Source organism: Erpetoichthys calabaricus, chromosome 1, assembly GCF_900747795.2.
Source record: "Erpetoichthys calabaricus chromosome 1, fErpCal1.3, whole genome shotgun sequence".
In the NCBI taxonomy this organism is placed as follows: domain Eukaryota; kingdom Metazoa; phylum Chordata; class Cladistia; order Polypteriformes; family Polypteridae; genus Erpetoichthys; species Erpetoichthys calabaricus.
This window is the reverse complement of record NC_041394.2, coordinates 173,867,173-173,882,881: the sequence shown is the minus strand read 5'-3', so window position 1 is coordinate 173,882,881 and position 15,709 is coordinate 173,867,173. Positions and strand designations below refer to the sequence as shown.

The window sequence follows — 15,709 nt, the reverse complement described above, 5'->3', positions numbered from 1 at the left end:
TTCATTATGACAAAATTAAAAATCCATTCATTCTAGTGGAGTTTTCAACCTTTCCTATATAGAAAATCTTAGAACTCACAAGCACATCACCTGAAGGTATCAATTTTTAATAATGAAAGAAAAAAGATTCTTTTGTTAGATAATGCTACTGGTCTGCTTAGGTCTAGACTGGGTACATCTCAAGCTTTTAAGATTCTCAAAGTAAAACTATGTAAGAAAGAACCCTGACAATAGTTCAAGCTTGCCAGTGTTTGTAACAGAACATATGCTGGTACTCTTAAATAATAGATTATATTTAAAGAATAATATATTGCTTATAAAAACATGAAAAAAACAACCTTTTCTTTTTCCGTGCATTTAGGTCAGGCCTGGGTTGAAATTGGCAGATAATGTAGTAATGCTTCATATCAAGAAAGCATATTCTCATTTTCCATAATGCTGGCCTATAATGCTTGTTGAATTATAAAAACCTTTGCAAAAAGAAGACGATCAGCACAATCTGGACAATATTCTGTTGCAAACAGAAAATGTTCTTGCATAGATTTATCATTTATATACAGTACTGGGATGCCAATGCCATAAACATATCATTTATACCTGAGCTTTACAATTATCCTTGGATTGTGTTGTTTCTTCCAAACTATGTATCCAATATCCCAGAGCTATTTTTTGGCCTTTCCTTTTAAAAGCTGTCCATTACATTCATCCATTATTGCTTTGAGCAGACATCAGGCCTGGGTGTAATGCCAGTTCTTAAATGTTTTCATTTTTTTATCTAGAGATGGGCTGCTCTTTATAAAGTTCACTGTCTCTGCCCCTTTCCACACTAGTACAGTTTCGTTTGAAAGACCTGACATTAGTCTCGGTTTTCGCTTTTTGTCCACACTAGGTCTGCATTTTCATCCCTCAAAAATGGACATTTTGAAAATGCTTCCCAGAGTCAGATACTTCTGAAAATGCAGCCTCGGTGTTGTGAAAGTGCAAACTCTCATTGTGCTCTTATTTGCTCTTTCTTATTAGCCCTTCCCTGATTGGTCCTGCTCATTACACTGTCTTATTTCCTGATTGGCCACCCTTAACTGAACAAAGCTATGTTCTCATGTATCTTCATATGTGATAGTTCTGTATTTAGTGAGTGGTATAATCTGTTCTTGCATTTTGACTTGTAGTTTGTACTATTGTATTGTATTTCTGAGGTGGCAATGATAGATTGCCCATCTAGTTATGTGAAGAGGTTACTTATGTTCTGTTTTCTGTATTGTATTTACTCTATCTTTTGACACCCATTGCACTTCCATCCTACATGAATATCCTTTCACAAGATTTCTTCCTTGCGGTGGGCTGGCGCCCTTCCCGGGGTTTGTTTCCTGCCTTGCGCCCTATGTTGGCTGGGATTGGCTCCAGCAGACCCCCGTGACCCTGTAGTTAGGATATAGCGGGTTGGATAATGGATGAATGAAGATTTCTTCCATTTTTGTTTCACAGCAAGGTTTTTTTTTTGTAGTTTTTTTTCCCTTGTCTTTTTATAGAGTCAAGGCTGGGGAGCTGTCAAAAAACAGGGCCTGTTGAAGCCCATTGGGGCATTGATTGTGTGATTTTTGGCTATACAAGAAATTAAATTGTTTTTGTTCCAATAGTTGTGTTGCTTACTCGTAGGCATCTAAATTGTGTTTTGTATGTTTGAATGCTGCATAAATGCACAAAAGGCAAATGATTTACCATTTGCTACTGTTCTGAGATAAATCCCGTGCCCAGCAGCATTACTACACCTTCAAGGACTTTTCTCCCAGTTAATGCATTTCCAGTGTAAGCTGAGCATCCACATCATATGCATTTTTGGTCATTTTGTGTGGATGGAGATACTTTTGTAAACAATGTGAAAAAGCCAGTATAGTTGAAAATCATTTTCATTTAAAAATGTCATTTTTGGATGTAGAATCCTGATTCTACTATGCTTCCAGTAAGGGATACTTTTAAATGGCTATTGCTGGGGATTCTTTTGTCATTTTTCTTTACTTCAAGTTTTTTTTTTTTTCTGAAGTTGCTGATTTGTAATTAAACGAGTCCATGGGATTGCTCACACACCTTTTTTGTTTGGCTAAAAAAAAAAAAGAGACTAGCAGTTTATTCACAAAGTTTCACTGTTTTACATTTGGTGAATGCCTTTGTCTAAAGTGACATGCAAGTGAAGGATATTGTATTGTAGATATTTATATCGGCTCAGGGATATTAAGTGACTTGTCCTGTACTTAGCAGTAGAAATGGCAATCTTTTGATCTGTAGGCCAAAGCCTTAACTACTACGGTACACTTTAAGGCTGGATATTGCATTCAGCCCAGTTGATATAATTTTCAGCTTGCAAACTTTACGCCTCGGCTCAGTTATGCATGATAAATGTGAGGAAAAATGTGATGATATTTAAGTAATAATTAAAATGTCAACATGTGAATTAGTTTTTGCACCATGCCCATGCGCAATATTTCATTTCTCTAGTTATAGTAACCACTTCACTGAAATGTTATGTGTAGGCTTAAACCCCATAATTGCACAAGTAATGAAAAGAAAGTTACTTATAAAAGTATCCACTGTGTAAAATGAAAAAAATTAAGAAAAAAGCTGAACTTACACCAGCCTGCCTGTGTTTCATTCATTTGTCAATTTTTCAAGCCCCCACATACCGATACAGAGTTGTGAGAGGATAGAGACAATCCTACTAACTGTGGACAGGGCAATGTCGCATCACAAGACACCACACCTTCCACACTCACACTTGTTTTACATCCATTCATTCATTTTCTGACCTGATTAATTCAGTTGTAGGTCTCAGAGAGTCATCAATCCATTGGGGTCCATTAAACCCCTCACTTACATGTTGCCAGATTAGAACTGCTACCTAACCTGACGTTCAGTTTGTGTCTTTTAGATGTTGCTGAAAAGCCTTGGTAGAAATGAGAACCCCCACACTTCACACGGGCAATGTGTTTAACTTAAACAAATGAATTAATGTTGATAATGACATAATGTCTATCTACAGTGGTGTGAAAAACTATTTGCCCCCTTCCTGATTTCTTATTCTTTTGCATGTTTGTCACACAAAATGTTTCTGATCATCAAACACATTTAACCGTTAGTCAAATATAACACAAGTAAACACAAAATGCAGTTTTTAAATGATGGTGTTTATTATTTAGGGAGAAAAAAAATCCAAACCTACATGGCCCTGTGTGAAAAAGTAATTGCCCCCTTGTTAAAAAATAACCTAACTGTGGTGTACCACACCTGAGTTCAATTTCCGTAGCCACCCCCAGGCCTGATTACTGCCACACCTGTTTCAATCAAGAAATCACTTAAATAGGAGCTGCCTGACACAGAGAAGTAGACCAAAAGCACCTCAAAAGCTAGACATCATGCCAAGATCCAAAGAAATTCAGGAACAAATGAGAACAGAAGTAATTGAGATCTATCAGTCTGGTAAAGGTTATAAAGCCATTTCTAAAGCTTTGGGACTCCAGCGCACCACAGTGAGAGCCATTATCCACAAATGGCAAAAACATGGAACAGTGGTGAACCTTCCCAGGAGTGGCCGGCCGACCAAAATTACCCCAAGAGCGCAGAGACGACTCATCCGAGAGGTCACAAAAGACCCCAGGACAACGTCTAAAGAACTGCAGGCCTCACTTGCCTCAATTAAGGTCAGTGTTCACGAATCCACCATAAGAAAGAGTCTGGGCAAAAACGGCCTGCATGGCAGATTTCCAAGACGCAAACCACTGTTAAGCAAAAAGAACATTAGGGCTCGTCTCAATTTTGCTAAGAAACATCTCAATGATTGCCAAGACTTTTGGGAAAATACCTTGTGGACTGATGAGTCAAAAGTTGAACTTTTTGGAAGGCAAATGTCCCGTTACATCTGGCGTAAAAGGAACACAGCATTTCAGAAAAAGAACATCATACCAACAGTAAAATATGGTGGTGGTAGTGTGATGGTCTGGGGTTGTTTTGCTGCTTCAGGACCTGGAAGGCTTGCTGTGATAGATGGAACCATGAATTCTACTGTCTACCAAAAAATCCTGAAGGAGAATGTCCGGCCATCTGTTCGTCAACTCAAGCTGAAGCGATCTTGGGTGCTGCAACAGGACAATGACCCAAAACACACCAGCAAATCCACCTCTGAATGGCTGAAGAAAAACAAAATGAAGACTTTGGAGTGGCCTAGTCAAAGTCCTGACCTGAATCCAATTGAGATGCTATGGCATGACCTTAAAAAGGCGGTTCATGCTAGAAAACCCTCAAATAAAGCTGAATTACAACAATTTTGCAAAGATGAGTGGGCCAAAATTCCTCCAGAGCGCTGTAAAAGACTCATTGCAAGTTATCGCAAACGCTTGATTGCAGTTATTGCTGCTAAGGGTGGCCCAACCAGTTATTAGGTTCAGGGGGCAATTACTTTTTCACACAGGGCCATGTAGGTTTGGATTTTTTTTTCTCCCTAAATAATAAAAACCACCATTTACAAACTGCATTTTGTGTTTACTTGTGTTATATCTGACTAATGGTTAAATGTGTTTGATGATCAGAAACATTTTGTGTGACAAACATGCAAAAGAATAAGAAATCAGGAAGGGGGCAAATAGTTTTTCACACCACTGTATCTATATCTGTCTATGTCTAATGTGTGGAATGAAACAGCCATTTATCCATCCACTGACCCACTTATTCACACTTTATGGTCATGGGATGCCAGTGCCTATCGTGGCAGCACTGGGCACAAAGCAGGAACCAGCCCTGGGTGAGGCAACAGTCCAGCACAAGGCACACGTGTGGATGCACCCACAATGGGCCAGTTTCAAGATGTCAGATAATTGCACTTTGTTATATCTTTGTTGTATAGAAGGAAAACTTACACAATTAGTGCAAATATACAAAGAAAAACAAAAAATTAGATATAGAAATATAAATGTTTTATTGAAAAACTTTCTGGATCAAATGCTTCTAGTGAGTCAGTGGGCTGCTGGCTTTGGGCAATGCCACCCAAGAGCTTTTACCCACAGATTGTTTCGATTCTGTGATGGCACTGAAGTAGTGCTGCAACCTGGGTACTCCCTGCATGGAGTTTGTATGTTCTCCCTGTGTCTGTGTGGGTTTACTCCAGCTGCCCCAGTTTCCTCTCACAGTTCAAAGACATGCAGGTTATGTGGACTGGCGATGCTGAATTTGCCCCCTGATGGGTGTGTGAGTGTTCAAGGAGTATTCCTGCCATGTACCCAATGCTTACTGGAATACACTCCAGCTTCTCCATGACTGGGCCCTGGATAAGCAGGTTAGGAGATCAAAATTAAATCTGCGTTCTAAATATCTTTTCTTAATGACCCATTTCAACAACTTCAACAAAAATTGTTAAACTTTTTTTTTCCAGATCCTAATTGACGTCCTTCCATTTTTCTTTTGGTAGACTAAATAATATCACATTACTTTTCCATCATTTCCTGAATCTGCTTAATCCAGTTTAGGGTCACAGGAAGCCATAGTCTATACTGGTATCAGGCAGAAGGCAGAGACCAGCCCTGGAGAGGTGCTGCAGGGCACAGAAATATGCAACAGGCTTTTGGCCATGAGTGAAAAACAAAAGTACTCCAGGGAAACGCATACATATGTGACAAGAATGTGAAAATTCCAGACAAACATGTGGACAGATTGGGATTTGAACCTAAGTCCATGGAGTTATGGAGCAGCAGCAGCACTATCCAGTTTGCCATTATGCTTGTTTCTCTAAACTGCCACAACAAAATAAAACAGAATTACTCAATCCCACACTCTTCAAATAGACAGTTATTTTAGACACTGGTGCCTTCAGGCATTAATAGAATATACACGGTCAAAGATGACAACTTTAGCTAATTCATAAATAAATTACATAAAACAATTATTAATGGTTTATCCATTACGGGCTTTCAGGGAGTTGGAGCCTGTCCTGGCAGCTTTGGGCACAACAGTGAAACAAACCCTGGAGAAGCACCAGTCTAGCACAGGGCACAATCATCCATACACCCACACTGACTTCTATGAAGCCGTTCAAGAGTCATGCTTGTCTTTGGGGGTTGAGAGGATAATTAGAGGGCCCAAAGAAGATTTAATAGAAATTTTATAAACTGGTGAGGTGGCATGAAAGTGCATAGCAGCAGTTTTGCAATAAAGAGATGGGAGCACATCCTGGGTGCTCTCTGCGTATGGTTTGGATATTCTCCCCCATGTCTACGAGGGTTTCCTCTGGGTGTACTGGTTTCCACCCAGAGTCCAAAGACATGCAGGTTTGGGTGAACTGGCATTGTACCCCATGTGTGTGTTCACCCTGTGGTGCGCTGGCGCCCTGTCCAGATGTTGTTCCTACCTTGCCCCTGATGATTGCAGGAATAGGCTGCAGCTGACCCTGCTCTGGAAAAGCAGACCATGGATGGATAGTGAAGTGGATATCTCAGCTGCCTCATGGATTAAATCTCGTGCTCCGTTTCCTATGAGCAATACGCACATTCTCTCCATATCTGTGTGGGTTTTACTAATTGGTGACTTCAAACTGGTGCATCATGGGTGTCGGTGCATTTGTGTTAATATCCTTGGCAGTGGACTGTTTTGTCCTGTCTTGTTCTCAGTGTAGCTGGGATAGCCTCTGTCCTTTGGCATCCTCGAATTGGATGATGCAGGCCTGGGAATACAATGTTACCAAAAAAAAAACTCATTAAGCCAGCAGTTTGGTTTTTCCCACAGACATGGCTTTGCCTTTTTAAAATTTGGTTAGAATTAGTAATCAATGATTAAAACTGTAACTTCCATTATGTTGTAGAAGCTGATATTTAAGTTCTAACCAATATTTTATAACTTGTCAAGGCACTAATTGCTAAAACTGCCATATGACTGAAGTCCACTCACCTATCCATTCATTTTCACAAGTTGCTTATCCTGTTAGGAAGCATGGCGGTGCAGTAACTGGCACTACTGCCACACAGATTCATTATTCTGGATCCCATTACCACTCAACGTCTATGTAAGGTTTATTGTATGCTGCCTGTGTCGGTCTGGGCTTCCATTAGTTTAAGTTAAGTCGATAGTGACCTGGTACGAGTATGGCTGTGTGTGCAGGAGTTGGCACTGGGGTGTAAGCTCCTGCCTTCTGCCAAGTGCTGCTGAGATGGGCTTGAGCATCCTGCACCTCTGAATTCGATTAAGTAGTCCTTGTGAGTATTATGTTGTGTGATGATGATGTTGCTCTGGAGCCTAAGCTAGCAACATGGGTGACGCTACTTGGTATGTAAAGATCATCTATGACTGGTCTGACATGAGTGAAGGGAGAAATTAAATGAAAAAAAAATACAATATACAAATAAATTCAATAATTAAGGCTGAAAATGGGACACAGACTTTTCACTGTAGGACTGAAGCTCTCCACTCAGTAGGCCTCCTACGTGTGAAAAATGAAGTCTGTTCTAGGAAGCAGTCCTTGTTTAACATTACACATAGCACCCCTACAAACCTTTGGGGTCTATGTTTTGCCTCTCACCTCTACTCTTCACGTTGCTGTGATTCCTACCACTGAGCTTCCCATTTTCCTCTCAGCACTGGACACAGCCCCCAACCATAGACTCCCTGGCTATTAACATGATAGAGACGCAGACGACTGTCTCTAACGTGACCCCCGCCCCCTCTCAGCTGGGTAATTAGCTGTCTCTTCAGCTGTGGCTGTGTTTGCCTATATAAGCGCCTCCTTTCTTAAGCAGTCAATACTGTTCACTGCAATGATCTCACTCATTCTCAGCCTCTGCAGCCTGTTGCCTGCCACCTCAGCCTTTGACTTGGGCCAGTCCACTCGCTGTGTGGCTATCCCGGCTGAGATGAATACCTGCCGAGATGTGGGTTACACAGAAATGAGGTTACCTAACTTCCTGGGGCACAGCAGCCTGGAGGCAGAGGTTATCCCTAAATCCCAGGAGTGGGTGCCACTGCTGCAAACAGGTTGCCACCCACATGCCAGGACCTTTCTCTGCTCACTGCTCGCTCCGGTCTGCCTTGACACGTAAGTGCAGCTTTTCTACTGTTTGTATGCTTGGGTGATTTAGGACCAATATGAAGGGCCTGTCGGGGTATGCCTTAGTAATTTGCATGGAGGAGTCTGGCTTTCAACTTGCCTCACAGCTGGCCTCAGTTACAAAGCCACTGCCTGCATGAGCCACCAGCTTGTTCATATATTTCTTGGAACTGGCTGCAGCCCTGCTATATTCTTACATACTACTATTTGAAAGTTAGATTGAACAAAAGAGCTCAAGTTGTACTTGGCCTCCACACTTGTATTGGATCTATCTTCAAACTATTTGGCAGTGCCTAACTCCCATCTGACTCATTTTCATTTCTTTTTAGTTTCATACAACCCTGCCGGAGCCTATGTGTGGCAGTGAGGGAACGCTGTGCTCCTTTACTGGCCTGTCAAGGTCATGCTTGGCCAGAGGACCTGGACTGTGATCGCTTTCCTGCCCAGGAAGACATGTGTCTAAGCCCTGTGTCAAAAGAAGCAGAGTTTTTCTACAAAGGTGAGCCCATCTGCTCTCTCTTTCTCTGAATATGAGATCCTCTTGCATCCCACCACAAGATGGGATAAACTCCAATGATATCAATAAACTTTTCTTCTTGTTTTCAGTGCTGCCCAGGCCCACCTGCCAAGACTGCCCTGAAGTGGAGGAGCCATTGGCCCACAAGAGGGTGCTGGAGGCCTTCTGTCAGAACAATTTTGGTGAGTCTCTTCCTTCCTTCTATATCAAAGAATGTGTATCTCCATGTCACACAGTTGGGAGAGTGGACAGGGCTCATTCGCACACACCTTATCAAGGTATACTTACTCACTAATATAACATGCATGTCTTTGGGATGTGTTGAAGAAAACCCACACAGAAAAAAATGGTTCAGGCCTCAGTTAGTAGATTTGATATATTCTCTTGTTTACGGGAGATGGAGAGTCTTAGAATTTACAGGAAAGATTAACCATTCCTTTGATTGCCATCACTTGGGGAGTACTTACTCAGTTTTGCAGTGAGACCAAACATGCATCTCTTTTTCATTTGCAGCTGTGAAGGTGAAAGTCCACCGGCGTAGGATGCCCGCAGATGAATTAGAGTTTGAGATTGAGGGAAGAGTGGAATTTATTAGCCAGGGGCATCTCCTTCCCTATGACACACGTAACTTACTTCAGCAATGGCTGTTTGTGAATGAAGCTTGTGCCCAAAGGCTGACCCGTGGGGGACGGACACTGGTCTATGTGCTGGCAGGAGATGTACGCAATGGGGTTGTGGCTGTAAACAGAATATTTCCCTGGCACCGGAGAGACACACAGCTTTCTGTTGCTGTGCGCAAGTGGAAGCACCACAAGTGCTGAGGAAATGAACTAACACCCAAACACCAATATGAGGACTTCAGCTGCCAGAATGGACAGGCTTGGTCAAGGCTAGCATAGTGGACAAACTAAAGACTGACAGTCGTGAGATCTGTCCAAGGCTACACGAGGATGGACAGATGCTATGGCTGGCACATAAAGACTGGGAAAATAGTGTCGGCAATGAGTGCCACAAGACTGGCAAAAAGCAAGAGGAGAATGAGACTGGTAAAGGAACTGAATGCACTCCTATGTATTTTATTGTATATATATCTGTATATAATATATAGTAGAATTAAGTCAAAATAAATTGTAGATATTTACTTTTTCCCTGGTCGGTAGTTATTGTGAGTTTGTCAGTTGCCTTTTTAATTTGTGCAGCATAAAGCAAGAAGATGCATAATCAAGATGGCCTGTCGGCTGTTACAGTCGCAACTCCACAGCTGCTTTTAACAATGTCTCCTGCCAATTACATTTTTAAATGCCTGTAATTACATTTTGACTACTCACAATATTAATCAAAGAAATTGGTAATTTGATTTTTAATAGTTTTAATAGTTACAATCTCAAAATTAATAATTAGAATAATTTTTAGCAGTTAAAATTGAGGGACCTTCCTCCCCAATGACTGCTGTAGGGCTTTCATTTAAAGATATCTGTAATTACATATTCACTGGCCTGCATTAGAGATATCTTTGTTAATGTGTTTGAACTGGTAAAAAAAAAATGTAATTTGAACTAGTCACAATGTAATCAGTTATCTGTAATTCAGATTCGGACTTGTTCAAATATAATTTATGACCTCTTTATTTTGAAAATGTAAAAATATACTGTACATATTGCATTGAAATTCTGATTACTCAAAACTACATTTCAGATTTCTAAAATATTGACACATCACAATGCTACTGTGTGTACTCAATTTAAAAATGGCCTACCACACACATTATAGATTGGGTTGCCTTTTCCCATCCATCCTAGGCCACTCCATAATCTGTTAATAGGGAGTGTGAGTTGGCTCGTGTCATCTGCAAAGTGGGAAAAGGTAAAGAATGTTTTCATGGTGAAAGATATTTAGTAAGGTTAAAAGCAGATATTTTGGTGCATGGTGGCACAGTGGGTAGCGCTGCTGCCTCGCAGTAAGGAGACCTGGGTTTGCTTTCCAGGTCCTCCCTGCATGGAGTTTACATGTTCTCCCCGTGTCTGTGTGGGTTTCCTCCGGGTGCTCTGGTTTACTCCCACAGTCCAAAGACATGCGGGTTTGGAGTACTGGTGGTCCTAAATTGTCCTTGGTGTGTGTGTGTGCACCCTGCCCGGGGTTTATTTCCTGCCTTGTGCCCTGTATTGGCTTGGATTGGCTCCAGCAGACCCCCGTGACCCTTGGATAATGGATGGATGGATGGAAAAACATATATTTCTCTTAAGCTTTCCACTGATTAGGTTAATATTTTTTCATCATGAAATTAACAGTAACAGCCTAAATGTTGCATTTCTCGTTTTTTTTTTTTTTTTTTTCTTCTAGTATAAACTGTAATTTCCTTTATAATTTTTCTGATAAGCCATAAGATAGTGTTAGGCTTATTCTTCTGCTCCTCACGAGCTCCAAGCTGGTGTCACCTAATAAAAGAAGACATTCTGTCTTTCTTCGGGCTAAATGAATATACTACTCGGTGAAACATTTCACAGACCTTACAGCCACTTAACAAATCCACCTTAATAAAGTGACAAGTGTCTGCGTATTCATCTGGTTGCTATGTCTCTGTCATTCCAGCAGATGGTGCATCAAAAACATCTGTAGTAATAAAATTCTTTGCATTTATCGTTCCAATGCATGGTGCATTACAAACATTAATTCTGCTTTTATGAATCCCATTCCAAATGGCATATAACAGAAACATATGTATTGCATTTGTCATTCCAACAGATGGTGTATCACAAACATTTGTAGTAATTTTTCTTGTAGTAAATCTCAGTCAGACTTCCTCCCCTGATTAGTGTTCAAATGCTTGTTTTGTGTCTTTGTTATACTTTTTTTTTTGCTTTATTTGTGTGTTACTATTTTTAACAATGATTTGCAGTATTCTTTAAGTTTTTAAGTATCTGTGTTATGTTTCATGCTTTTTGAGGGTGGTAGCCCAAGTGGTGGGGTCACCTGCCAATCACTGCCAGAATGTGCCATCCACCCCATAAACCAGGAGGGCCTTCTATAGTTCCTGACAATTCATTTCAAATGCAATTAGGCATGGTAAATTCTTGTGTTTTATTTATTTATGTTTTTAATTGAATGCGACTTTCTGGATTGTTTTTTTTTTTTAACTTTCTCCTGTTTTTTGACTTTGCTATTGGAGTCTATCAGGACTTGTTTCATTTATGTTGCCTTCTTATTACAGGCCGATCCATTTTACCTTTGTGCTGGATGGGACTTCATTGTTATTGGAGAACATTTTTGTGAAGAATAAATATTTTATTTTATTCAGATATAAAGTTTTTTATCTAGTAAGGGTTTTTGACAGGAGTTCTCCCTCTAGTGGTCATTTTTGGAAGTTCTCTTGGGACTTTGGACTCCTAGTTCATAACAAATATATTGTATTACTACAAATGTTTGTAATGTGTCATCTGTAGCAAAGGCAAATGCATGTTATTATTACATACATTACAAAACCGTGATGGACTGGCACCCTGACCTGGGTTTGTTCCTGCCTTACATCCTATACTACGTGACATCGACCCCAGCCCCAATAACTCCCAAAGCTACCCTGGTGTGGACTGCAAAATACATTCAAATAAATGGTGCACTGGAAGAATCCTAACCCACCTCTTTTAAGTCAGTGGGTAACAGTGGGTTATATACTATTTGAAATTGGAAAAAAATCAAATTCTCACTTGGAGGATCTGTTCAAAACTTTTTAAAAACCTGGCAGGATCTAATATTTTAGAATAAGCACTTATATTGGGGAGAAACAATCCTTTCCCTCTATACTACTCTCAAAAGTTTTACTTTGGCTGTTGCCCTTCCTCTCTTTCTCATGGGTGGGGGTTGAATTGAATTTGGTTTTATTAAGTTTGACTTGATTGTATGGAATGTTACATGCTTTTACTAAATTCAATAAAAGATTTTTAAAAATACGCTAACACTGAGGTCAACGTTCATTAGATTTCCACCCATCTTAGACAACAGCTAGTCTCGTTATAAATCTGCCTTTGGCCTATTTTCGGACGTTGAAGGCAAAGTGTTACAAATGTCATTTTCAAAATTCTTTTCTAAATAATATGTTTTGCTAGAGTGTACTACTCTTGCTAAGCCGGCTGTCTAATTTCTCAAAGTTTGGACGCTGCTTACAGCGGGTGGCCTCGTTTTATACTGTGACGTCACATGTCATACAGGAGGAGTCTCGCACACCCGGCAGTGTTCAGAGTTTGGCAAGTCAGAAATATGTAAACCAGATTATGAGACTTAGTGGAATGTCTTAAAGGTGAGAGCTTTTTAAACTGTTGTTTATTCACCATATCAAAGGCAGAAATCGCATTTTTGCCTATGACTATTTCAATAACAAATCAAATAAAAAATAACACTGAAAATAGAATGCAATGTATTAGTAGAAACATAAAACACGATTTTTATAGCATTACACCGTATCATGCATTTCCAATGTGGTAGCTAAAACAACTTTAATAGACAGCCGATGCCAGCTCAAGTGATGTAAAAAGATTACTGTTTATTGATTGAGGTGTATTGTTAGTGAGTGCTTATGGGGCTCTATGGCTAATTCCAGTTCATACTGTGTTTCTGTGACATTGAATTTTTGAAAGAAATGCCCAATGGAGAAGTAAAATCTATAGTTAAACTGGTTTAGATAGATAGATAAAAATGGGTCAGTACCTGAGATAGTACAGCCCTAGCTGCGGACCAAGACCATACTAAGTAGTATGGTACTACTTGTGTCTGAGTGCTGTTGCAGTGAACTGCGAAACAAAATCAACACCAAGTTTACCTAATACGCAGCTAGTCGCCTTCTTGTTTCGTGTTTCTTTTCGGTTTAGCTGTCTGATTGCCCGTTAAATGCGCAGTGCCGTTGGTGAATTGCATCGCCGTTTTTCCTGTTGAAGCCGAACTTCGCGCTCTTCTCCACAATAGTACGCTGTTACTTGTAGATTACAACCCTACCCTAGATCTAAAGTACAAGCGACCAGTAGATTAAATATCCCTCTATAAAGTAGACCACCTCCAATTTGGTTTAGTTTTATATGTGATGTTCCTAAATGTTAACTATGTCTATCTATAACTATATCTAACTATTTTGGTTTGAATCCTACCTGGCAGGGAGAAAATTCTTTGTTAGTTGTGGTAATTATAACTCAAAGACACATGATATTCTATATGGTGTTCCACAAGGCTCTATCCTGGGTCCGCTGCTCTTCTCAATCTACATGCTTCCATTAGGTCAGATAATCTCAGGGCACAACGTGAGCTACCACAGCTATGCTGATGACACACAGCTGTATTTATCAATAGCACCTGATGACCCCAAATCTCTTGATTCGCTAACACAATGTCTAACCTGTATCTCAGAATGGATGAATGGTAACTTTCTCAAATTAAATAAAAGAAAAAACCGAAATCTTAGTGATTGGCAATAATGGATACAATGAGGCTATTAGAAATAAACTGGATGCATTAGGATTAAAAGTCAAATCGGAGGTAAAAAGCTTAGGGGTAACCGTTGATTGTAATCTGAATTTTAAATCTCATATTATTCAGATCACTAGGACAGCATTTTTTTACCTAAGAAACATAGCAAAAGTTAGACCTCTTATATCATCGAAAGATGCAGAGAAATTAGTTCATGCGTTTGTTTTCAGTCGGCTAGATTACTGTAACGCACTCCTCTTAGGACTACCCAAAAAAGACATCAATCGTTTGCAACTAGTGCAGAATGCAGCTGCTAGAATCCTTAGCAGGAAAAGAAAATCCGAACACATTTCTCCAGTTTTGATGTCACTACACTGGTTACCTGTGTCATTCAGAATTGACTTTAAAATTCTGCTTATGGTTTATGAAGCTTTAAATAATCTCGCCCCGGCTTATATATCGGAATGTCTGACACCTTATATTCCAAATCGTAACCTCAGATCCTCAACTGAGTGTCTCCTTAGAATTCCAAGAGCAAAACTTAAAAGAAGTGGTGAGGCGGCCTTCTGCTGTTATGCACCTAAAATCTGGAATAGCCTGCCAGTAGGAATTCGCCAGGCTAATACAGTGGAGCACTTTAAAAAACTAGTGAAAACACATTATTTTAACATGGCCTTCTCATAACTTCACTGTAATTTAATCCTGATACTCTGTATATCCAATTCATTATAATAACTATTCATTCAAAATCTGTACTAACCCCTACTCTCTCTTCTGTTTCCTTGCGCCACCACCATCTACCCAAAGCACCATGATGTTCCAACAATGATGGATGGATTAAAAGCCAGAAGTCTGTATGACCATCAGCATGAAGTGACTCCGTGAGAACCCTAACTACAAAGAGGACTATTTCATTTATGTTAGGTAGAATGCCCAGAGGGGACTGGGTGGTCTCGTGGCCTGGAACCCCTACAGATTTTATTTTTTTCTCCAGCCCTCTGGAGTTTTTTTTTGTTTTTTCTGTCCACCCTGGCCATCGGACCTTACTCCTTTCTATGTTAACTAATGTCTTATTTTAATTTCTTATTTTGTCTGTTATTTTTCTTCTCTTCATTATGTAAAGCACTTTGAGCTACTTTTTGTATGAAAATGTGCTATATAAATAAATGTTGTTGTTGTTGTTATATGTGTGACACACCCGGAAGCCTGCTAAAGGTATAACTCATTTTCTCAATTAGGCCTACGTATGTAATACTTGTCATTCATTATGCACCCCGCTCAGGGGCGGCTCTAGGCGGCCCTGGGCAGAGAAAGAATCGGTGGCCCCTTCGCCCGCCAATGTCAATATGGTAGCCTATCTTTTGCACGGCGGATGGCCACGTCCGTTGCGGACACTGCATAGCCGCCTCGTGCTCATGACACAAGCGTTTAACTTTTGCCGAAATTTGCCGCTGCGTTTTGCCAGCTTTCGTGTACTCGAAATCTCTTCATTTTGCTTACAATGGGTATGCGAATGTCTTGTGTCCCCTATCCGACCAGATATTCACTATGACTATTGCGCTAACACTAATACTTTATTAAAACTAGGTGAAACATTAACTTGTAAGACGACTCGCCCACTTGCACTAGCTTCGCTTCTGTATGCGCGTGTCCGTAACTAGAAAACC

At 40.2% G+C, this 15,709-nt stretch overlaps 1 protein-coding gene across 1 annotated transcript; it reads left to right on the top strand.

The window, feature by feature from the left end:
- Nucleotides 1-7,715: 7,715 nt before the first annotated feature.
- Nucleotides 7,716-9,740, top strand: szl (sizzled). The gene is made up of 4 exons (XM_028794346.2): nt 7,716-8,065; nt 8,407-8,576; nt 8,684-8,776; nt 9,108-9,740. Exons 1-4 carry the CDS (start codon nt 7,788-7,790, stop codon nt 9,413-9,415), a joined length of 849 nt encoding a protein of 282 aa, XP_028650179.1. The 5' UTR covers nt 7,716-7,787; the 3' UTR covers nt 9,416-9,740.
- The last annotated feature ends 5,969 nt before the right edge of the window (nt 9,741-15,709 follow it).